At 33.4% G+C, this 26,735-nt stretch overlaps 1 protein-coding gene across 1 annotated transcript in view; it reads right to left on the bottom strand.

Annotated features, from left to right (window-relative positions):
• LOC130848829 (membrane cofactor protein-like) overlaps positions 1 to 26,735 on the bottom strand; it is a 66,462-nt gene that overhangs the window by 31,850 nt on the left and 7,877 nt on the right. The window contains exons 2-10 of the mRNA XM_057727208.1: positions 26,109 to 26,294; positions 25,681 to 25,780; positions 17,183 to 17,268; positions 16,141 to 16,338; positions 10,426 to 10,608; positions 8,196 to 8,243; positions 3,750 to 3,803; positions 3,197 to 3,232; positions 2,419 to 2,686 (exon numbers count right to left, since the gene is read on the bottom strand). Of these exons, the coding sequence (XP_057583191.1) occupies positions 2,419 to 2,686; positions 3,197 to 3,232; positions 3,750 to 3,803; positions 8,196 to 8,243; positions 10,426 to 10,608; positions 16,141 to 16,338; positions 17,183 to 17,268; positions 25,681 to 25,780; positions 26,109 to 26,294 (1,159 nt within the window). The remainder of the gene's footprint in view (positions 1 to 2,418; positions 2,687 to 3,196; positions 3,233 to 3,749; positions 3,804 to 8,195; positions 8,244 to 10,425; positions 10,609 to 16,140; positions 16,339 to 17,182; positions 17,269 to 25,680; positions 25,781 to 26,108; positions 26,295 to 26,735) is intronic.

Raw genomic sequence — 26,735 nt, 5'->3', positions numbered from 1 at the left:
ATACAGGGATATGTGTATAAAAACAGATGATTGAACCTGGTGTACCCCCCAAAAAATAATTTAAAAAAATTTAAAAAAAAATATCATTGCCAAGATGGATATCAACAAGCTTCTGCTTATGTTTTCTTCTAGGAGTTTTATGATTTCAGGTCTTATGTTCAAGTCTTGAATCTACTTTGAGTTATTTTTTGTGTATGGTGTAAGATAGTAGTCCAGTTTCATTCTTTTGCACGTAGCTGTTCAGTTTCCCAACACAATTTATTGAAGTGACTCCTTTCTGCATTGTATATTCTTGCCTCCTTTGTTGTAAATTAATTGACTTTAAATGTGTAGATTTATTTCTGGGCTCTCTATTCTGTTCCATTGATCTATGTTTCTGTTTTTATGCCAAAACTGCATAGGTATCTGCAGAGAACACTTTCCTCTCTGAACTTCTGAATGAACCCAGGGAGGCTTTGTCTACTTGTAAAGCCTACACTTAGTCCTTGCCCTCCAGCACCTGTAGCTTTTCAAACATCTCTTCCATCACTTTGTTTCTCAGAAATGTGAACTAAAATAAGGATGTAAAATGGTTTTAGATAATTCAGAGGTGATTAAATTGAATGTAATGAGCTAAAAACCAAACAAAAAAGATTTCTAGAGCATTATAATATAGTTTGAAACCAGGGAGCATGATGTCTCCAAGCTTTGTTGTTTCTTAAGACTGCTTTGGGTATTTTGTGGTCTTCTGTGGCTTCATATAAAATTTTTAGGATTGTTTGTTTTTTTTTCTGTGAAAAATGCCATTGGAATTTTGATGGGGATTGTGCTGAACCTGTAGATTGCTTTGGGTAGTCTGAACATGTTAACAATGTTAATTCTTCCAATCCATGAATATGAAATATCTTTCCATTTATTTGTCATCTTAAATTTCTTTAATTAATGACATAATTTTCAGTTACAGGTCTTCCAGCTCCTTGGTTAAATACAGATATTTTCCTTTTTGATGTTATTGTAAATGAGACTGTTTTCTTAATTTCTCTTTCTGATGGTTTGTTATTAGTGTAAGAGATGCAACAAATATTTGTATATTGATCTTATATCCTATAACTACCGAGTTTGTTTATTAGCTCTAAAAGATCTCTGGTAAAGTCTAAGTTTTTCTACATATAATATCATGTCACCTGCAAATAGTGACAGTTTTATTTTTTCCTTTTAAATTTGGATGACTTTTATTTATTTTTCTTCTCTGATTTCTGTGGCTAGGTCTTCCAATTCTATACTGAATAAAAGTGGCAAGAGTGGGCATTCCTGTCTTCTTCCTGATCTTAGAGGAAAAGCTTTGCTCTTTTTACTGTTGATTATGATATTAGCTGTGAACTTGTCATATATGGTCTTTATTATATTGAGATATGTTCCTTTTATACTCCCTTTACTCAGAGTTTTTATCATAAATGGATGTTGAATTTTGTTAAATGCTTTTTCTGCATCTATTGAGATGATCATATAAATTTTACCCTTCATTTTGTTAATGTGGTATATCACATTGATTATTTTGCAGATGTTGAACCATCCTTGCATCCCTGGGATAATTCTACTTGATCGTGGTGTATGATCTATTTAATGTATTGTACTGTTGAATTCAGTTTGCTAGTTGAAGATTTTTTGTGTCTAATTGTAAATTATTTCCTTAAAATTTAAGTTTTATGTTTAAAACCTCTATTTTCCTTAGATGATATGAATTTGTACACTTTTTTTATTCTAAGACCCCCACTGACTTTTTCATTTTTATAAATAAAGAGAAAGACAAAACTAATGACATGCCTGTAAATCCTACCCTTTTCAGTAACTTTACGTTTAACCCTATCAGTTTTACTGCCCCTTAGTAAATTAAGAGAACATAAAGGGGAAATCAAATAATGCTGCTTTTAATTCCCCAGTTTAACTTATATAAATAACAACTCTAAATAAAAAGAAACCAAATTTTAGCTATATAGCTTCTTACAATCACCTAAGTTATACAGACAAATGGAGATTTTCATCATAAAAATTCCAGTGAATACAAATGTCAAAGTCTCCACAGTGAACCATTTAAAATTTTATCTTGGCCACTAGTCCAATCTAGGAAGCAGGGTACACCTAGGGTAGGGAGAACCCCCTAACTATACAAGATTTGCTGCAGAACTTAAACCTTAAATCCCACAGAAATTTTTCTTACACTTGTAATAGCTGAAGAAATTCTGCACAAATTTTTCCTGTTGCAATATTAAAAGCAGTTAAAAACATTTCTAGTAATGAAATACAATTCAGACAGTGCACTCATACAGACACATTTTTAAAAAACATAGCATGCAATGTAGAGGACAAATAAAAACAGCAAAAAAGTATGTCAAAAATAAAAAGGCTAGAATAAGTTACAGGAAACATGCTTTGATTTACCCTTTCATCTCTTTCTCCTTCTTTTCTTTCTCCTTCTTCTCCTTCTCCTTTTTCTCCTTCTCCTCCTTCTCCTTTTTCTCCTTCTCCTTTTTCTCCTTCTCCTCCTTCTCTTTCTTCTCCTTCTCCTCCTTCTCCTCCTTCTCTTTTGTATCCTTCTCCTCCTTCTCTTTCACATCCTTCTCCTCCTTCTCTTTCATAACCTTTTCCTCTTTCTTCTCACTGTGAAGACATCTGTACAGACAGGTACAAACTACTGCAACAGCAACAACTACAAGAAAAGAGGAAACAAATGACATGTGGCTCTGAAAACTAATTACCAAGATTCCAAACCAAGCAGAAGAAATACACATTGGTTAAATTTCTGTGGTCAGAAAATGCTATTTTATTTAAGCTCATATACATTTATATTCCATCTTGACTCTCCACTATCTAAATCCAACCCCCTGGAATCACTTAAACAGTCCACAGTAAGTCAGAATCCTTGTTTAATTTAGAAAATTAGCCAAAGCATATTTGAAAAGTAAACATATGTTAATCATTTTGAAAAAGTATGTACTATTTAGGGTTTGTTACTAAGTGGACATGTAGAATATAGAAGAATATACAATCACCAACACAAGGTAGTATATCTTAGAAAAGCCCAGATTATTTTTAGACTGTTCTACTTAATTTCAACCTTTAAAAACTACAGTAACTGAAAAATCATTGAAAAAATAATGCACATCTCATCTTCATATTACATTGTTATTTAAGTGGTATCGAAGTTTGAGATACTTACCTGCAGTAAGAATAATCAGAGCAATGACTCCTGCATCTGAAAGAAAATGAAAACAGTTTTGAAGATATTGAGCACATATGAGTCCTAGATAGCACCTGTATTTTAATTTTAATCAGATCATCTAAAAACTATAGCAAAAATGTTTATCAATCTAGTTTTATCATGACTGCTGGTGAAGCCAAGTCATTTTGATCACAAAACCCTTTTAGTTAGATTCCAGGTACAGGATCCACCTTGTGAAACTCTTAACAGGAACCTCATTTTTCATTGTTTTGTGCTATAGCTACCACACCAAGTTATTTAGTACAGGTTACTAAGACCATTGGAATTCACTAGACTAGAGAAAATTATCTACATGTGTCTATATACTACCACTTTCATTTGTCATGATACCTGCAATAAAATAATAATAATAAAATAACTATAAATGTCAATTGTTACTAATTATTTGTGACCATTATTTCTTCCCTACCTACAAATGATTGGAACATGATACTTCCATGCAGAACTCTAAGGCCTTATAATGCAGGGTTATTAATAACCAAAATAATACCTAAATCCTCAAAGTCATCAAGCGATGGTATTTCGTCACTGGGATTGGGATATCCTAGGAAAAAAATGGAATTAAGTAAAAAGAAAAGAAAGACTAAATAAATCTTAAAGATCTATAAATTCATTGGTTTTGGTTTTGTGCCTTTTTATAATTCATAAGTATAATTTAATTTTCCTTATAAATTACATTAACGTTTCTCATTAAAAGCTGCATCATCAAATATTATAAATTTATATTCAATGCCATCAACATTCTTCTTCCTGTCCACTGATATTGCTTGTGACTAATTCTGTGGTACAGCAAGCAAATTTATCATTAGTGTATTCTAAAAAATTAGCCTGAATTCAATGTGATTCTACTTAAAAGATAGAGGAGGGCTTAAAAATGATTTAGAAGTTGCTCTATAGTAGAAAGACTCTTCAACATAATACAAGCCATTTATAAAATACTCATGGCTAACATCATACTCAATGTTGAAATACCAAAATGTTTTCCCTTAAGATCAGGAACAAGACAGAATTCCTGCATTTGCCACTTCAATTCAACACAATATTGGAAGTTTGGGTCAGACTCATTACATAAAAAAGAAATTTAAAATACCCAGATGGGAAAGAAGAAATAAAATGATTTCTGTTTATAGATGACATGATCTTTTACATAGAAAGCTCTATAAAGACCATATACATGTGCACACAAATATACACAACTGTTAGATCTAATACATAAATTCAGCAAAGTTGAAGGATACAAAATCAACACACAAAAAATCAGTTGTATTTTTATACACTAACAATGGACAATCCAAAAAGGAAATTAAAATATTCCATTTACAATAGCATCAAAAAGAATAAAATACTCAAATAAACTTAACCAAGGAGATGAAAGACTTGTACACGAAAAGCTATAAAACATTGCTGAAATAAAGTGAGGAAGACATAAATAAATGGAAAGATATCCTGTGTTCATGTACAGGAAGACAATATTGTTAAGATGTGAATACTACACAAAACAATTTACAGATTAACTGTACTTTCTATCACCATCTTGAAAATGCATTTTGCAGAAAAAGAAAAATACAACCTTTAATTTATATGGAATCTCAAGGGACTAGCAATAGACAAGACAATCTTGAAAAAGAAGAGCAATGTTGAAAGGGCTCACAATTCCTGACTTTAAAACCTACTAAAGAGCTACAGTAATCAAACAGAATGGTACTGGCATGGAAACAGACATACAGACCAATGGTATAGAATAGAGGGCTCAGAAATAAACCCTTGCTTATATGGTCAAATGATTGTTCACAAGGGTGCTAAGAACATTAAACGGGGAAAAGGCAGTCTTTTCAACAAATGATTTTTGGAAAACTGGGTATCAAAATGCAAAGAATGAAATTTGACACCTATATTACACCACATACAAAAATTAATTTAAAAGGAATCAAAAAACAAAAGGCCTAAAAATACAAAATTCTTAGAAGAAAACACAGAGGACAAATTTCATGATGTTGAACTGGCAATGATTTCTTAGATGTGACACTAAAAGCACAGGCAACAAAAGAAAAAATAGATATATTGGACTACATCAAAATCAAAAACTTTTGTGCATCAAAGGTATCAATAGCGTGAAAAGCAACACATAGAATGGATGGGAACATCTGCAAATCATATGTCTGATAAGGGATTAATATCCAAAATATATTATGAACTCCTAAAATTCAGTAACAACAGCAAAAAGCCATTTTACAAATGGGCAAGGGACTTGAATAGCTATTTTTCCAAAGAAGATACACGCATGGTCAAGAAGCACATGAAAACTGCTCACTGTATCACTAATCATTAGGGAAATGCAAACAAAGCCACTACAAAATACTACTTCACACCTATTAACTAATATAGATTATGATAGTTAATATTAAAAAAACCAGATATTAACGTGTTGGCAAAGAAGTCGAGAAATTAAAACTTTGTACATCACTGGTAGGAATGAAAATAATGCAGCCACTTAAAAACTTTTTAAAAATGGATAACGGTATGGTTATTCTTCCAAAAATTAAACAAGGATTAACATATAACCTAACAATTCCACTTCAAGGTATATACAACCCCCCAAAAAATTCAAAACAGGGACTTAAACAGATACTTGAATGCTAATATTCTGAGAAGCATTGTTTAGAATGTTGAAAGGTGAAAACAACCCAGTATCTATTGACAGATGAATGAATAAAAATGTGGTATATACAAACGCTGGGATATTTTCAGCTATAGAAAGGTAATAAAGTTCTGATACAAGGTGGATGAACTTTGAAGACATCATATTAAGTGAAATAACCCAGACACAAAGGACACATAAAATTCTACTTAAACGAGGTATCTAGGTAACTTATATTCATAGAGACAGAAAGTAAAATAGAGATTACTGAAGCTGGGAGGAGGATTGAGTAAGAAGTACTACTGCTTAATGGGTATAAAGGGTTTTTGTTTTTTTTTTAAGAACTTTTATTGAGATACAGTTAACACACACTCAACTGCATATATTTAGAGTATACAACTTGGTTTTTTTCTTTCTTATTAGTAATGTATATATGGCTATCCCAATCTCCCAATTCATCCCCCTCCAACCCTCCCCGCTTTCCCCACTTGGTGTCCATATATGTTTGTTCTCTACATCTGTGTCTCTATTTCTGCCTTGATTTGTACCATTTTTCTATATTCCACATATGTGTTAATATACGATATTTGTTTTTCTCTGACTCACTTCACTCTGTATGACAGTCTCTATGTCCATCCATGTCTCTACAAATGTCCCAATTTCATTCCTTTTTACAGCTGAGTAATATTTCATTGTATATATGTACCACATCTTTTTTATCCATTCATCTGTTGATGGACATTTAGGTTGCTTCCATGTCCTGGCTATTGTAAATAGTGCTGCAATGAACATTGGGGTGCATGTGTCTTTTTGAATTATGGTGTCCTCTGGGTATTTGCTCAGTAGTGGGATTGCTGGGTCATATGGTAACTCTATTTTTAGTTCTGCAAGAAACCTCCATACTGTTCTCCATAGTGGCTGTATCAATTTACATTCCCACCAACAGTGCAAGAGCGTTCCCTTTTCTCCACAACCTCTCCAGCATTTACTATTTGTAGATATTAATTTGAGATGATGAAAAGGTTTTAGAGACAGATGGTAGCGATAGTTGCACAGCAATGTGAATTTATTTAATGCTACTGAATTGGCTGAAATGGTAAGCAAAATTAAATATATGTTGATCCAGAAAAATTAACATGTGTAACCTGTACATTCCTGAACAGTAAGCATTCTGCCAAATATTAAAACATATTATAGTACTTGAATGAAAAACAGCAACAACTTGGTGTTGGCACAGATATGGACAGAGTTCAAGGGAACAAAAAGACTAGAACACCTATGGATTTAATGGATGATAAAAACTGGCATCTCAAAACACTTGAAGAGAAGACAAGTTATTCAACAAATGGTGCTACTTTGCCATTGAATGGGGGTGAGCAGATTGAAGAGGGACCCAATCTCATTCCACACACCATAATGAATTTCAGATGTATCAAAGATTTAAATGCAAAGCATGCAATCAGGATGCACGGTTGAAATGTTTATGTAATTTCAGCATGGGGAAGTCCTAAAGCTTTTATAAGAAACACAATACCTTTAGCCATTAAGGAAAAGATCAATACATCCAGCTACTTATTAATGTAAAACTTGTGCACATATAAATGACCACTGATAGAATAAATAAATAAAATATGGTGGCATATATTAATCATTTAAAAGGATGAGAATAAATCAAAATACAATCCCAATATAAGATATTAAGTGGAAAAAATGCAAGTTTCAGAAAAATATGAACAGTATGATGCCATTTTTATTTAAGAAAAAAAGAAACGCCAAATAAATGTATAGCTGCACATATAAGGATTTTGATGTACAGAAACAGATACAAAGACATCCTAAACTGTTAACAGTGATTAACTCAGATAATAGGCTAGGGAAAGATAAGAACGAATCTTTTACTCTGTATACTTTTGTAATGTTTCAAAATTTACAAAAATATATTCATGTATAGAAATATACTCATGTAACAAAAAGTTATAAAAAGCAACCCATATCTAATAGTACAGTATAAAATCTTACAAGAAAACTGACTAGCAAAAATAAAGCAAAAAAAAAAAACTTAGGAAAAAAGTTCACTTCACATTAAAAGGGCTTTAATTTATAATAAGTTCAAATCAACCAAAAAAAATTTTAGAAACCTAATAGAAAACTGAACAAAGAACATGAATAAATAAATGTAGACAAGAAAAAGTTCAACCTCATTGATAATTAAAGAAATGCAAATTAAAATAAAGCATAGTTTTGCACACATCACCTTATGAAGTTCTTAACTATAAATAGAATAAAGAGTTACTGAACCTGGATATTTTGAAAGTGGAGTCTTGGTTGGATGAGTAGGCTTGTAACCTGGAAAATAAATTTGACTCAATTTAACAGTCTTATCAATATAAAACTATGAATTTAATTTTTTTATTTTTTTAAGATTATTTCTCAAAATAAATAATACACGTACACTCAGAACTTTGCAATTCTACTTCTGGGTTTAACCTAAATATATATTTGTATAAGTACATAAGGATGTGTGTATAACATGTTCACTACAACTTTATTTTATAATGAAAATCCTAGTAGTCAACTAATTATAAATCATAAAACTTATGTGTTCTTTTAAAAGAGCCACGTAGTATTATATTCCATAATTTTTTTCTTTTTCACTAAGGATTTCTTGAACACTTTTTCATATTAGCACATTTAGATCTGACAACACCATTATATGTTGCTACTGATCCTTTTGGTATAGTCTTTCTCTAACCGATGATAAAAAATGATCGACAATCCCACAAGGAGAGTTGATTTTTTATTAAAAAAAAAAATCCCTGTAGTTTCTTATCTTCATAAGCTTTTTCTCACAAACAAGTCACCTCTTCTTCAAATGCTGAACTGTATCAATATTTTATAAATCCTTATGAAATGTTTATGGTCAACTTTCAAAAGAGCATATCAACAAACATAGTGTACCACAGTGCATAGGCCCACTAGGACCATGTGAGTAAACATGAATGGGTCAATGAGTATAGATTTCATATGCAATCATATGTCATCCACCAAAAGAAATCTCTTTCCCCCTAAAACTTTGCAGCACTCACCAAGGTACTCAAGGACTCAAGGAGGTTACTGAGTACCAGGTTTATAGGAATTATAAAAAGGTGTTCTAATTACCACATTAACATGAATAATTCCCCTCAGTCCTTCAAAATATTATGGCAATAGGAAAGAAACAAATTAGAAGCCAGTAACTGACATTTGTTTGAGTCATTAAACAACAGGAAACTGGAATCCACAGAAATGATGTTACTTGAGTGAGCAGAGCCACATTAGGACCCTGAGTGAGGTCTCCCAGGCTAACGCTCTTCTCACTCTTCCTCTTGTCTCTGGCTTCTGCTGGAACGAAAGAGAAGAAGCCAGAGACAGCAGCCCTGAAATCAGGAAGACAGTTCCTTCCACCGTATCAAAATAGTCTTTCGTCTTAAGTGGAGCTGCTGATCAGCAGTGCCTGCCAGAAATCACCCATTTCATTTCAATAAATAAGGACTTTTCCTGCCTTTCAGTTGTTATGAAATTTACTTTCTGTTGCCAAATAGAAATGCCCAGTAAAGAGAAAAATGATATTTGAATGAAGTGGGGCGTGGTGGAAGTGGTAGAAATACTGGTCTTATTCTGGTGACAACAGAAATTTCCCAGTATAAAAAGAACCAAACTGGTTGCAGTCCAGAAAATGAAGCATAGTCCTAGACCTGTAAGATACCCTGTAAAGGTGATGCTGTAAGTCACATAAGCTACCTTTGCTTTCTAGATGCCAGGCACTGTGCTAAGTGCTTTAAATGGATCCCATTTTAACTTTGCTATCACCCAGTAAGGAAGGCATTAAATCATTTTACATGTAAGTAAACATATTTAAAGTTTACATAATGTGCCCAAGTTTTTACACCTGTTGATATCTGTGTACTATGGCAAATACTTTTAGAATCACTAAGTATAACAACTAAAATGGCTGTTCTTCCTCTTTTTATTACTAAAAATGATGAATGAGTGTAAAGCTCATGAATTTAAAGGCTTTTTTTTTTTTTTGTAAAATATAAGCAGGAAGTCACTACATTTGAATGGCTCAAAATTGGGAGTTTTGTATTGAGAGAAATCAGCACTGAAGAACAAATAATGTAGGGTCAACCACATGGGATTACTGCTTTCATCTCATTTATTGGAATTATGTCTCTCATTCTTGACTTACGTAGGTAAAAATTCCCATGCTTTCATTTACTCTGAAAAATCGTTCCTATCTATTTTCATACATAAAAATACCAAACAAGAGAAATTAATATACCTGTGTTATTTGCTAACAGAATGTGCTAAGACTCTATAAAGACATACAAAATCACAAGAGCAGAATTTTGTCATACATCTGTCATGGACATAGATACAAGACAGAGCTAAATACTAAGATTTATTTTTTAAATTATTCTTATCAATGTCAAAGAAATAAAAACTAAAAGACAAAATTAAAAAAGAAGGAAAAAGACAACATTTGTACCTTTAATACACGTTGGCATCTCAGGCTCCCAAGAATTATCACTACCACAGAACACTAGATTGCTGCCATTAAGGTAAAAACCCTGGAGGCATTCAAACACCACCACTGCTTGGTAGGAAAATTTTTCTCTACTTCCCGATATTATTATTCCATGTTCAAGTACTGGACGTTCACACTTGACCACTGAAAAGTGGAGAAATTCCAGAATTAATAAAAAGCTGCTTTCACATAGGACTAGAAAAACGAGTGCAAAGTAGTAATTTCCAGTGGGAAGAAAGAGGCACGGAATGAAAGGCAAGATGTTAATTGAAAAAAAAAAAAAGATATTATTTGTGCATTGGAATTTCAGGCAAACAGATTTAGAGAAACTTAATAACGTTTTTCTACCTAGAACAGATTGTCATTATAGTTGCTTTCCTACATTTCTTTCCATTACTGACAAATTTTTAAAAAATCTGACTACCAGATACAAATTCAGGGTAAGTTCAAAAGCTTTTGATACTCTTTAGCTCTAGGATTTTTTTAAGGTCACATTAACACTAATTACAGTACCCTGCTCTTTTAGAAGGGTAGCAAAGGCTTTTCTGAGAAGGTAATACTTGAGTTTGATTTTTTTTAATTAATTAATTTATTTTTTTATCTTTATTGGAGTATAATTGCTTTACACTATTGCATCAGTTTCTGCTGTAAAACAAAGTGAAAGAGCCACATGTATACATATATCTCCATATCCCCTCCCTCTTGAGCCTCCCTCCCAACCTCCCTGTCCCACCCCTTTAAGTTTTCACAAAGCATCAAGCTGGTCTCCCTGTGTTCTGTATTAGCTTCCCACTAGCCATCTATTTTACATTTGGTAGTGTGTATATGTCGATGCTATTCTCTCACTACATCCCAACTTCCCCTCCCCACAGTGTCCTCTATGTCTGAATCTCTATTCCTACCCTACCACTAGGTTCATCAGTACCATTTTTCTAGATTCCATAAACATGTGTTAGCATATGGTATTTATTTTTCTTTTTCTGGCTTATTTCACTTTGTATGACAGACTCTAGGTCCATCCACCTCACTACGAATAGCTCGATTTCATCTCTTTTTATGGCTGAGTAATATTCCATTGTATATATGTGCCACATCTTCTTTACCCATTCATCTGTTGATGGACCTTTAAGTTGCTTCCATGTCCTGGCTATTGTAAATAATGCTGCAATGAACATTGTGGTACATGTATTGACTTCGATTTCAAAAGTTGAAAAGAAGCTGCTAGCCAGGCAAAATGCTCAGCCCTCAAACCAATGTATTCTGATATTTCCCATTCTATCCTATTTCTACAAAATAAAATACAGGTCATAACCCTCTATATTGACTTCAGGATCTATGAATGTGTTTTTTGCAGAATTTGGAAAAACAAAACAAAACAAAACAAAACCAAAAAACACTGGGCTGAGCAGTGAGTTCAAGAAAATATCTTATGAGGTTAAATCTGAGCAATGGATATGGGCCAGATAACACACAGCCTTTTAAACCAGAGCAGTGTTGTTCCTCCTTTTCTGTGGATCTGAATTTCCATCAAGTATCACATCATTTCTGTTCAGCCAGGAGAACTTCTTCATCAATTCTTGTGTTCAGGTCGGCTAATGACAAATTCCCCAAACTTTTGTTTATCTGAAATTGTTTTTTTATTTATTTCACTTTCAGTTTTGAAAAACTTCTCCTTGATGGGGAATTATAGGTTAAGTGCTTTATTTTTCTTTCAGCACATTAGCAGAAATTATTGTCTTCTCGTCTCCACAGTTCCTTAAGAGAAGTCAGCTGTCATTCTTAACTTGGGTAAGGTGGTGGTGGCTGTGTCCTCAATATAATGCTTTTTTTCCATGGCTCCCTTTTCTTCTATTTTATTTTGTTTTCTTTTCTTTTCAGGAGTTTCACCATGATGTATTTAGTTTGGTGGGGGGTTCTTGGTAAATTTAAAATTTTTACTTATACTGCTAGGGTCACTGAATTTCTTGTACCTGTAGGGTTATTGTTTCAGATCAAATCTGAAATATTGTGGCCCATATTTATTCAAATAATTTTCTATATTCCTCTCTCTTCTCTCTTTCTGAAACTTCAATTACATGTATATTTGACTGCTTGGATTGCCAAATTTTTGTTTTTAATTTCAGCCATTCTAAGTGGTATCTTGTGGTTTTAAATTACATTCCTGTAATTACTAATGAGATTCAGCAACTTTTCATGTACTTTCTTGCCATCCATATATTATGTTTGGTGAAATATGTCTATTAAAAAACTTTGCTCACTTAAAAAAAATTGGTTTGCCACAACTAAAAGAAAAAATTAAAAAATTTGTTTGTTATATTATTGCGTTTTGAGTTTTCTTCATATATCATAGTTACAAGTTAATTATTAAATACGTACTTTACAAATATTTTCTTCCAATCTATTGCTTTTTGTTGTTGTTCTCTTAACAATATCTTTTGTGGTCCAGAAATTTTGAGTTTGGCATATCCAATTTATTAATTTTTTTCTTTAAAGCATTGTGCTTTATGGGTTGTATTAGAGAAATATTTGGTGGAGTCACAAATATTTTCTGTGTTTTCTTATGAAAGTATTTTAGTTGCAGATTTTACATGTATGTCTATGCTTCACTTTGAATAAATGTTTGCATATGGTGCTAACATGGGCTGAGGTTCCTTTTTTTTTTTTTTTTTTTTTGTAGCATATTAGTGTCCAATTGTGCCTGTACCATTTGTTAAAAAATTGTTTTCCACTGAATTGTTTGTATACCTGTGAAAAAAATCAACTGGACGTATTTGCAAGGGTCTAATCATAGACTCACTATTTTGTTTATTGCTCTATATGGCTATCCTTCCATCACTACCAAACTGTCTTGCTTATATGTCTTGTAGTATACTTTATACCAAGTTTTGACATCAGGTAGAGTTCATCCTTCAGTTATTTTTCAAAAATTGTTTTAACTATTCTAGCTCTTTTGTCTTTCCATATACATTTCAGAATCAGTTTGTCAGTTTATACAAAAAGTTTTACAGGGGTTTCTACTGAGATTGTGTTGAATTTATGGATCAATTACAAAGAATTTACTTTATTATTTTGAATCTTGCATTTCATGACCAATGTATATCCCTTTATTTATTAAGGTCTTAATTTCCTTTATTAGTGTTTAGTAGTTTTTGCCATTTAAATCTTTCACATGTTAGTTAGATTTATATGAAAGCATTTTGTGTTGCAAATAGTTGTTGTAAATAAAGTTTTATTGCTGTAAGTAAAATTTTCAGTTTGTAATGATTTATCACTAGCATGTAGACATACAATTGATTCTGTAAGTTGATCTTATATTTTGCAATCTTGCTTAAACATCAGTCTTTGGAATTTTCTACAAAGACAATCATGTTATAAATGAATACAGGCTATTTTATTTCTTTCTTCCAATGTATGTATGCCTATTTCTTTCTCTTGCCTTATTGCAGTGGGTGAGACCTCCAATACAATGCTGAATAGAGTGATGAAAGTAGACATACTTCTTTTCTTCTTACTTTGGGGGGAAATGAATTAGTTTTTTACCATTAAGTACAATTTTAGTTGTGAGATTTTTGTATATGCCTTTTATCAGGTTGTTACAGTTAGTTACATTCTATTCCTAGTTTGCTGAGAAGTTTTATAATGAAAAGATGATGAAATCTGTCAATTGCTTTTTTTGCATCTATTAAGTTGATCATGTATTTTTTCATTATAGTCTTTTGATATGGTAAATAACACTGATTAATTTTAAAATTTGAATCAATCTTGCGTTTATGTAATAAATCCTACTTGGTTATGAAGTATACTTATTTTTATATATGGCAGGATTTGATTTCTTAAGAAGTTCTATATTCAATAAGAATATTGTCTATAATTTTCTTTCAATGTTTTTGTCTGGTTTTGGTATCAAGGTAATGTCTCCATGAAATGAGTTGAGAAGCATTTCCTCCTCTTATGTTTCTTGAAGAGTTTGTATAGAGATGCTATTATTTATTCCTGGAGTGTGTGGTAGAATTCCCCAAAGAGGCCATCTGGGCCTCAGTTCTCACTGTGGGAAGGTTTTTAACTACAAATTATATTTCCTTAATAGATATAAGACTATTCAGTTTACCTATATCTTCGTGTGAAGATACTTTGGTATTTTTTGTCTTTCAAGGAATTTGTCAATTTCATTTCAGTTGTCAAATTTATAGGCATAAAGTTGTAATATTACAACTATCATCATTGTAATATTCTTTAACTATCCCTTTAAATGTCTGCAGAATATTTAGTGTTGTCTTTTTTCCATTCTTTTTAAAAAAAATTATTTTTATATTTTATACAACTTTTAAAGGTTACTTTCCATTTACAATTATTACAAAATATTGGCTCTATAACACCCAATAGTTTGTACCTCCCATGCCCCTACCCCTACATTGCCCCTCTTCCGCATCCCTGCTGATAATCACTAGTTTGTTCTCTATATCTGTGAGTCTGCTTCTTTTTTGTTATATTTACTAGTTTGTTGTATTTTTTAGATTCTATGTATAAATGATATAAACAGCATTTGTCTTTCTCTCTCTGACTTATTAAATATCTTTTCCTTTCTTGTCGGCCTAGTTACAACTTTATCTATTTTATTGATCTTCTCCAAGAACCAGGGTTTTGTTTCATTAGTTTTCTCTATTACTTTCTCTTCACAATTTCATTGATTTCTAGCTTTATGATCATTTGATGTCTCCTTATTTTGAGTTTGCTCTTCTTTTTTTAGTTTTTTAAGGTGCAAGCCTTAGATTGTTGATTTGAGACTTTTTTTTTTCTAATACAAGTATTTCATGCTATAAATTTCCCTCTAAACAATGCTTTTGGTGCTGTATCACACAAATTTTGATATTTTGATATATTGTGTTTTTCATTTTTTACTCAATTCAAAACTCTTTCTAACTTCTCTTGTTACTTCATCTTTAACTCATGGGTTAGGAGTGTCTTTCAAAATTTTCAAATATTTGGAAATTTTCTAGATTAGCTCTGTTTTAATTTCTACATTTATTCCATTGTGATCAGATAATGCCCTCAGAATGATTTCAATTCTTTGGAACGTGCAAAAAATAATCTTATTGCCTAGAATATGATCTACCTTAGAGAATGTTCCATGTGCACTTGAAAAGAATAAATATTATCCTATTATTCAGGGGTTGGTTTCTTCCAAGAATTAATTAATACCTCCTTGCTTTATGTCACTCTCTAGTGCCTTAAACATTGTTTTAAAAACATATTTTGTCCAGAGTTTATCATTCTTATCAATGAGAGGGTTAGCCTTTTAAAATTTACTCTACCATTATTTGTAGCCAGAACTCTCAGACATCTTGCAATATAAGAAAAAACTTTATTTTTGAGGCAGTGTGTGTTGAGTTTTTTAGTTCTTTCAAGCAAAAAACAATCCTAACATATCTATCTATCTATAGACACACACATGTTAGTTCACAATGTGTAAACTGGAATGTCAAGAACATCTGAGGTGAGGGGTGGGAAAACCCACAACTAGAGCTATTTTCCAGTCAATTTGGCCTAAATTACATTAGAAGTCAATTTAACCGGAGGAAGAAACACGTATGACTATTTTACTTACAGATAAAACTATTTACAAAGTGTTCCACAGTATTTACAAATGAAGGAGGAAGCAACTGGAAATATTATTACCTTTACACAGAGGAGCGGCGCTACTCCATTTGCCAGGCTCGGAACAAATAAGCTTGCTCTCTCCAACAAGTGAGTATTCATCTGGTCCATTTGAAGGGTTACAACTATAAGTTACTAGTTCATTATATTCAAATATATTCCTGTAGCTATTGGTGTGTTTTCCATGTTTTATTTGTGGAGGCCGTCCACAAAAAATCTCTTTAAAAAGGGAAAAAAGAGAAAATAAAGGCCAAAGGAAGGTGAAAGAGTAAGATAGCGTTAGTAAAGTCCAATGAACTACCTTCAATAAGTTCTTTAACATACGATTTCTAGAAATTAGTTGTGAATCTATTATCCATTTAGAGGAATGTTTCCATGAGAAAATAAATATACTATCCCAAATTCAAATGACAGAAATAAACTTAAGAACCAAACTTATTTCTTAAATACCTATATAAAGTACCTATATGAAATACCTATATTTATCTATAACGACATGCTAAGTATTGTTCTAGTCATAATAAGAAATGGAAATTTAATGAGAAAATATGCTTGTGATTAAAAATAAAATTCACCACTAGCTAAGAAATGCTTTTTAATTTATAAACAAATTCATTCACTATGTCGGTAGTTCACAATAATACCAAGATATTTTCTTATTTCACTGTCATCTTTGCAAGTGTATGCCGAAATTTTCCAGAATCTACAAATTGTGTGGTTTTGCCACAGACTGAATCCAGATGTCTTCCTGTAAGCCAGATATTGAAGAGATTTGCAAAAAATGTAAAACAATGCCACTATTCTCACTATTTTTGAAATCTTTGATTTTTTCATAGAAATATGTGTATATTAACATGTATTGACTTTACTGTTCTTAAAAATGACTTAATAATTAACTATTTAAAAACTTTTGTTTTAATTCCAATATAATGAATACCAATAGCCATAACGCACATAAAGAAAAGCTCTTTGGGGTTGTTGTTGATTTAAAAGCATAAACAGATCCTGAAGCCAAAAAGTTTGAAAATTCCTGATCTAAATTCTGAAGTGAGAATTTACTTACTTTCACAATGTGGCATCTTATCACTCCAAGATACATTTTCTCCAATAAGGTTGCAAGTTATAATACTTTTTCCTCTTAAGTAGTAACTAAATGAAAAAAGAAAAGGTTACTGTTTCTTTAACAGCACATAATAATGAAAATTTTTATATGGTTGTTTTACTGTGCTACAGCAGTTTGAGGGAGAAGTCTCTTAAATGACATGATATAATGAAAGTGCTAACCAAATCTGCAATTTTAATCACGTAGAGTTTCTGCGTGTGAACACACGTTGGCCCACAGCAAAATGTCTAAATTACTCTGTCATGCCTGTCAGTGTGGCCTCTGCTATTTCCGGCAAATGCATAACATATTCACTTCTATACTTTTTCTCACACCGTTCTGCTCAGTTAGGACTGAGCAGAAAAATCAGGCCCTAGAGCTTGGCTGCCTGGATTCAAGTCCCAGTTCCATGATTGACTCGATGTTTAAGCTTGGGAAAGTCTCTTACTGTTTCTCTTGCTCAATTTCCTCATCTATGTAAAAGAGACAATAGTATATATCTCATGGGGTTGTTTTGAGAATAAGTTAGCATCTGACACATGGTGAAGGCTAGGTAAGTTTTAGCTCTTTTTAATATTCTTTAGATCAGAATATCTTTCCAGGAATAGCTTAGGAACACTACTTAATGAAATCTTCTTTGATGCTTTAAATTCAGAGTACTCTCTTCTCCTTCTGGACACTAATTGTAATGATCTTTAAAAATTGTGTGTATTTAGCACTTATTTACTATTTTGCTTTAGCATATTATATTAGTGCTTCTAACTAAGCTACAGTTTTTTTTGAGAAAAGTCTATGCTTTAAGTTGTTGGTACCTCTCAAAGTGCCTAATAGGCTCTCTCTGACAGTATGTTCTAATATTTTTACTTGATCAATTTAAAAATAGTGAAACTGCTTATACAAGGTTCCCGTTGACTTTTCCATCAAGTTGCATTCATTTTCTGTATATTAGTGTTTTAGGAGAGGATTTTGGGAAGGTGGCAAAGTTGGAAGCACTAGGAATCTGTCTCCATAATTAGACAAAATTTGCAATGGCAGAATCTGCCTGATATCACTGTTTTGGAACTCTGGAGTCTGTTGAAGCCTTACAAGTCCCAGAGGAAAACTCAGACAGGTAAATTGCATTAATTTCAATCAATTTCAGCTCTTAAGAAAATAGCAGCAACCCATCCCCACCCTCAGCAGTGTGGCAAGCAGCTGTGCATGTGTTCCTGAAGCAGCTTACACACAGGTTGCAAGAGGTATGGTAGCCAAAAAGGACTGTCCTCCAAGTACCAAGGATCTGTACGTCTGATTGCTGACTGCTATTTTTGATCACAGAAAGTGGTAGGCAGCCATTGTTGTCACACTTCGCCAACTCTTGCAAGCCCCTTCCTTGTTGGCTGAAGTGACTTACACAGGGTTTAAAGATCCAACACCATTTGCTTCCAACTTTATTTTTCATGTTTCCCCTCTCAGAAGCCATGCATTAAAGACAAGGACATTCAAAAACAACTGCATATGTGGGGTAATTTAGAAAGTGATTGTGCATGTTCAGGGGAAAACTCAGAAATGGCCTGAGAAGACCTTCAGTTTACATCTCAGGCTGATCCCTGGCACAGAAACATCCTAAAACAATCAAAAAAACAAAAACAAAAATGATAAACAAAAACAATAACAATAACCAGCACTGCAATGTCTAGGGAAAGGGGAGAATCTGATTCCAGAGTTACCACAGTATTAGATTCTAATGTCCAGTATTCCACAAAAAAATCACCAGGCATACAAAGAAACAGGAAAGTATGGCCCATTCAAAAGAAAAAAAAATGAACAGAAACTGTTCCTGAAAAATATATAATGACAGATAGATTGGATAAAGACATCAAAATATCTTAAAGATGCTCAAAGAACTAAAGGAAGACATGAAGAAAGTAAAAAAAAATGATGTGTGAACAAAATGGAAGTATCATAAGGAGATAGAAAACCTAAGAAGAAACAAACAAAAAAAAATTCTGGAGCTTAAAAGTATGATACATGGTATGAAAAATTCTCTAGAGGGATTAAAGGCAAATTTGAGCAGGCAGAAGGAGGAATCAGTGAGCATGAATATAGAATGGAGGAAGTTATAGAGTCTGAGGAACAGAAAGAAAAAAGAGTGAAGAAAAGTGAGCAGAGCCTAAGGGACCTCTGTGACATCATCAAGTAAATCAATATACACAATGTGGGAATCTCAGAGGGAGAAGATAGAAAGGGGCAGAGAAAATATTTAAAACAATAATGGCAGAAAACTTCATGAATTTGATGAAAGACACAAATATAAACATCTAAGAAGCTCAACAACCTCCAGGTAAAATGACCTTAAAGAGACCCACACATAATAATCAAACTTTCAAAAGACAAAGACAGAGAGGCTAAATGGCAGAGTAGAAGGACCCTAAGTTCACCTCCTCTCACAAAAACACCAAAATCACAACAATCTACAGAATAATCATCATTGAAATAGACTGAAACCTACCAGAAAAGATCCCTTACAGCTAAGGACATAAGATGGAACCACAAGGAGACTGGTAGGAGGGATAGATTTGTGATATAATAAAATCCCATACCCTTTGGGTGGGCACCCCACAAACTGGAGAATAGTTACATTACAGAGGTTCTCCCACAGAACCACAGGTGAGTCCCCCACAGCCCAGGGGTCTGGCACTGGGAAGAGGAGTCCCCAGAGCATTTGGCTTTGAAGGCCAGCAGGGCTTGATTTCAGGAGCTCCACAGGATTGGGGGAAATAGACTTCACTCTCAAAGGGTGCACAAAAAACCTCACATACACCAGGACCAAAGGCAAAAGCAGTGATTTCATAGGATCCTGGGCCAGAGCTACCTACTGATCTTGGAGGGTCTCTTGGGGATGCAAGGGGTGGCTGAGGCTCACTTTGGGGATATAGACATTGGCAGTAGCTATACCAGGGATCATTTATCTGTGTGAGTTCTCCCAGAGGCTTATATTTTGGCATCAAGACCTGACCCCACCCAACAGTCTGTAGGCTCCAGTGCTGGGACACCCCAGGCCAAACAACAAACTGGGTGGGGATACAGCCCCACCCATGAGCAGACAGGCTGCCTAAAGACTTCCTGAGCCCACAGTCACCTCCAAACACACCCCTGGACATGGCCCTGCCCACCAGAGGACCAAGACCCAGCTCCCGTTGCCAGGGGACAGACAGACACCAGAAGCAAGAAAACTACAGTCCTGCAGCCTGCAGACTGAGTCCACAAACACATGTCAGATACTACCCTGGGACCAGCTAGCCCGTGGGTGATGAGAGGGGAGTGCACTGCTGGGATGCATAGGATATATCCTAAAGAAGGTCACTTCTCCAAGGTAAAAAAAAAGTAACCAACCTACCACATACACAAAAATACAAATAGCAATTTAGAGAAAATGGAGCAACAGAGGAATACATTTCAGATGAAGAAAAAAGATAAAACCCCAGAAGAAGAATTAAGTGGCATGGAGATAGGTAATGTACCCAAGAAAGTTTTCAGAGTAACGGTAGTAAAGATGATCAAAGAACTTGGGAGGAGAATGGTTACATGGAGTGAAAAATCAGAAGTTTTTAACAAAGAATTAGAAAATATAAAGGATAACCAAACAGAATTAAAGAATACAATAACTGAAATGAAAAAAATACACTAGAAGGAATCAACAGTAGAGTTAATAAGGCAGAAGAACAGATCAGTGAGGTGGAAGACAGAGTAGTGGTAATCACTGCCATCAAAGAAAAAATAGAAAAAAGAATGAAAAGGAATGAGGACAGTTTAAGAGACTACTTGGACAACATCAAGCATGCTAATATTTTCATTCTTGGGGTCCCGGAAGGAGAAGAGAGAGAGAAAGGTCCTTAGAAAATATTTGAAAAGATAATAGCTGAAAACTTCCCTAACCTGGGGAAGGAATAGTTACCCAAGTCCAGGAAGTGCAGAAAGCCCCACAGAGGAATACACAATGACACAGTGTAATCAAAATGATGAAAATTGAAGATAAAGAGAGAATATTAAAAGCAACAAAGGAAAAGCAACAAATAACATAAAATGGAACTCCCATAAGTCTATCAACTGATTTTTCAGCAGAAACTCCACAGGCCAAAAAAGGAGTGACATGATGTGTTTAAATTGATGAAAGACAAAAACTTATAACCAAGAATACTCTACCCAGCAAGGCTCTCATTCAGATTTGGTGGAGAAATCAAAAGCTTTACAGACAAATAAAAGCTAAAATAAGTTGGTATTACCAAATCAGCTTTACAACAAATGATAAAGGACCTTCTCTAGGTGGAAAAGAAAAGGCCACAAATAGAAACAAGAAAATTATAAAATGGAAAATCTCACTGGTAAAGGTAAACTTACAATAAAGGTAGGAAATTATCCACACACAAAGCTAGTAGGGAAGTTAAAAGGTGAAAGTAGTAAAATCATTTGTATCCACAATAAGCAGTTAAGAGATACACAAAACAATTAGATGTAAAATATAAAATCAAAAACAGTAATTCTGAAAGGAGGAGAGTACAAACACAGGGTATCTAAAATGCATTTGAAATTAAGAGATCTGCAACTTAAAACAAATGTGTGTAAATATAGACTCCTATCCAAAAACCTCATGGTAACCACAAAACAAAAATCTATATATAATAGATATAAACACAAAGAAGAAAAAGGAATCCAAACATAACACTAAACATAGTAACTGCAAGAGAAGAGAACAAAAGAAAAAAAGGGGGGGGGGGAAGACCTAAGAAAACAATTAACAAAATGGCAATAGGAACATACATATGAACAATTACCTTAAATGTAAATGGACTAAGTCCTCCAACCAAAAGACACAGTCTGGATGAATGGTTACAAAAATAAGACTCATATATATGCTGCCTACAAGAGACTCACTTCAGATCCGGAGACACATACAGACTGAAAATGAGGAAATGGAAAAATGAAAATCAAAAGAAAGCCAAATGGAAATCAAAAGAAAGCCAGAGTTGCAATACTTATATCAGACAAAATAGACTTTAATAAAGACTGTTACAAGAGACAAAGAAGGACACTACATAATGAGCAATGGATCCATCCAAGAAGAAGATATAACAATTGAAAGTATATATGCATCTAACATAGAAGCACCTCAATATATAAGGCAAGTGCTAAAAGCCATAAAGGAAAATTGACAGTAACACAATAATAGTAGGGGACTTTAACACCTTACATCAATAGACAGATCATCCAGACAGAAAATCAATAAGGAAACACAGGCCTTAAATGACACATTGGGTCATATGGACTTAAGTGACATTTATAGAGCATTCCACCCAAAAGCAGCAGAATACACATTCTTTTCAAATGCACATGGAACATTCCAGGATAGATCACATGCTGGGCCATAAAGCAATCCTTGGTAATTTAAGAAAACTGAAATCATATCAAGCATCTTTTCTGACCACAACATATGAGGTAGAAATCAACTACAAGATAAAACTGCACATGAAGGCTGAACAGCATGCTACTAAACAACTAATGGATCACTGAAGAAACCAAAGAGGAAATAAAAAAAAAATACCTAGAGACAAATGAAAATGAAAACAAGATCCAAAACTTATGGGATGCAGCAAAAACAGTACTAAGAGGAAAGTTTATAGTTATACAAGCTTACCTCAGGAAACAAGATATATCTCAAATTAACAATGTAACCTTACACTTAAAGCAACTAGAGAAAGAAGAACAAACAAAACCCAAAGTCAGTGGAAAGAAAGAAATCATAAAGAAAGGAGCAAAAATAAATGAAATAAAGACTTAAAAAATAGAAAAGATCAATGAAACTAAAAGCTGACTCTTTGAAAAGATAAACAAAATTGATAAACCTTTAGATTCATTAAGGAAAAAGGGGAGAGGGCCCAAATCAATAAGATCAGAAATGAAAAAGAATTTACAACCAATACCACAGAAATACAAAGGATCATAAGAGACTACTACAAGCAACTATTCACCAATAAAATGGACAACCTACTGTAAAAGAAATGGACAAATTCTTAGAAAGGTATAATCTCCCAAGACTGAACCAGGAAGAAATAGAAAGTATGAACAGACCAATCACCAGTACTGAAATTGAATCAGTAATTTAAAAACTCTCAACAAGCAAAAATCTCCAGGACCAGATGGCTTCACATGTGAATTCTACCAAACATTTAGAAAAGAATTAACACCCATCCTTCTGAAACTATTCCCAAAAATTGCAGAGGAAAGAATACTTCCAAACTTATTCTCTGAGGCCACCATCACCCTGATACCAAAACAAGGCAAAGATATCATACAAAAAAGAAATTTATAGCTCAATATCACCAATAAAAATAGATGCGAAAATCCACAACAAAGTACTAGCAAACTGACATCAATAATACATTAAAAGGATCACACATCAACTGAAGAATAAAAACCATGTGATCCTTTCAATAGATGCAGAAAAACTTTTGATAAAATTCAACATCCATTTATGATAAAAACTATTCAGAAAGTGGGCATAAAGGAAACATAACTCAAAGTAATAAAGGCCATGTATGATAAACGTACAGCTAACATCATACTCAATGGTGAAAAGCTGAAAACATTTCCTCTAAGATCAGGAACAAGACAAGGATTTCCACACTCACCACTTTAATTCAACATAATTTTGGAAGTCCTAGCCAGAGGAAGCAGGGAAGAAAAAGAAATAAAAGTAATCCAAATTGGTAAAGAAGTAAAATTGTCACTATTTGCAGATGACATGATGCTATACATAGAAAATCCTAATGACACTACCAGAAAACTACTAGAGCTCATCAATGAGTTTGGCAAAGTTGCTAAATACAAACTTAACTTACAGAAATCTGTTGCACTTCTATATACTAACAATGAAAGATCAGAAAGAGAAATTAAGGAAACAATCCTATTTACCATTGCATCAAAAAGAATAAAACATCCAGAATTAAACCTACCTAAGGAGGCAAAAGACCTGTACTCCAAAAACTATAAGACACTGATAAAAGAAACTGAAGATGACACCAACAGATTGAAAGATATACTGTGTTCTTGGATTGGAAGAATCAGCATTGTGAAAATGACTATACTACCCAAGGAAATCTACAGATTCAATGCAATCCCCACCAAATTACCAATGGCATTTTTCACAGAACTAGAACAAAAAATTTTAAAATTTGTATGGAAACACAAAACACCCCTAATAGACAAAACAACCTTGAGAAAGAAGAATAGGGATGGAGGAATCAGGCTTCCTGACTTCAGACTATACTATAAAGCTACAGTCATCAAAACAGTATGGTACTGGCAGAAAAGCAGACATTCAGATCAATGGAAGAAGATAGAAAGCCCATAAATAAATCCATACTCTGATGGTCAATTAATCTACAACAAAGGAGGCAAGAATAGACAATGGAGAAAAGACAGTCTCTTCAATAAGTGGTGCTGGGAAAGCTGGACAGCTATACATAAAAAGAATGAAATTAGAACACTCTCTAACACCATATACAAACATATACAAAAATAAACTCAAAATGGATTAAAGACCTAAATGTAAGACCAGGTATTATAAAACTCTTAGAGGAAAACATAGGCAGAACACTGTTTGACATAAATTGCAGCAATATTTCCTTGGATCTGTCTCCTAGAGTAATGGGAATAAGAACAAAAATAAAAAATTGGGACCTAATTAAACTTAGTTTTTGCACAGCAAAGAAAATCGTAACAAAATGAAAAGAAAACCTGTGGACTGGGAGAAAAAATTTGTAAATGATGCTACCAAGAAAGGATTAATTTGCAATACATATAGCTCATACAGCTCAATATCAAAAACAACAACAACAACATCAAAAAATGGGCAGAAGACCTAGATAGACATTTCTCCAAAGAAGACATACAAATGGCCTAGAAGCACATGAAAAGATGCTCGACATCACTAATTATTAGAGAAATGCATATCAAAACTACAAGAGGTGAGATATCACCTCACACCAGTCAGAATGACCATCGTTAAAAAGTCTACAAATAATAAATGATGGAGAGGGTGTGGAGAAAAAGGAGCCCTCTTATACTGTTGGTGTCATTTCTGTGAGCCCTCCTTCAACTCAGTGAGTTGGCCATTTTAAATAAGGCGCACTTTGTAGTTAAGGATGAAGTTACCATGATTATTACATTTTCGATGCTCCCAATAGGCTTATTATCACATAAAATAAATATACAATTTTGTTTTTCTTCAATTTAAATTTCTTTCTATTAATTACACATCATTTCAGTCTCCATAAAAAGCCCAAGAGTTGTTTGGCTACAAGTGCAACTTATTGCCTAGAAAGAAAAATAAAATCAACTTTAAGGGAATGGTTAAGTTGACAAGCGAAGAAAAATGGAATTTGTAACACCTTATTTCCTCTAAGGAGTAACTTACTTACCCTTCATCACAAGAAATGTGAGCTTCTGATTCAAACTCAAAGGTTTTATTTGGGGCATATACTTCAGCATGTTTTATATCTGGATTTGGACATGATTTTCCTAAAAGAAAATTTTCAAATTTGTTTTTTCACACCAATTTCAAAACATTTAAATCAAGATCAAAATTCTACACTGCTCTCTTCTATTGATGAAATATTATTTTCTTTAATTATTATAAGGGCAAACTTAAAATTCACATTTACCCAGGGACCAATCACCAAGAAAGATTCCCTGGAGATTTCTCAAAACCAGAAAAAACTGCATTGCTACCTAAAACCTAGTTTTGCATGAGAAAATCATTATTGTTGTAGTGGAAAATTGACGCTAAATGTGTAAAAATCTCTAGAGAAAGCAAAAAACAACAAATAAAAATGGTTTTGTTTCTTACTTAAACACGCTTCTTCAATAGGGCTCCATGAGCCATTAGGCTCACAAGTGGATGCAAGGAGATAAGGCCACACATAAAAGTATCCTCTTCGACACACATAGTCTATTCTGTCCCCAGGATAATAATGGCGTTTAATGACACCCTTGAGGTGCATACTCTCCAATACTGGTGGATCAATACAGGGACCTAGGAATAAGAGAATAAAAACAGAAAATTAAGCATTTAATCTCTTTCACCAGCCACTTGTGGCCTAGAAGCAAGTAGATAGTACAGAATAAACGTGAAGTTCCTAGCAAGATTTTAAATGATAGTCACATGCTTTTTACCCAAGTGATGGTAATAGTGAAGGATGTGCCTTGCTTACTTTAAATAACATCCTATTAGCATTTAATTTGTTGAGAAATAAGCTAAATATTCATTCAACAGTAGATTAAAGGCGTTAAAATCTATCTTTTTGGTGTTAAGTATATAAATATATATATGTATACATATAGGTATGTATCCTTACACTTTTCTCTAACTTCATTTAAAAACTCACCTCTCTTCTAAAAAGTCTCCTATAGTATATAGCACTCTGCTCAGATTATCCTTCCATAGTTTGAAACACAAGCATATGATCACTTATCA

This window comes from Hippopotamus amphibius, chromosome 3 (assembly GCF_030028045.1).
Source record: "Hippopotamus amphibius kiboko isolate mHipAmp2 chromosome 3, mHipAmp2.hap2, whole genome shotgun sequence".
Taxonomy (NCBI): Eukaryota; Metazoa; Chordata; class Mammalia; order Artiodactyla; family Hippopotamidae; genus Hippopotamus; species Hippopotamus amphibius.
The sequence above is the reverse complement of the archived record's forward strand: the minus strand, read 5'-3'. Positions and strand labels throughout refer to the sequence as shown.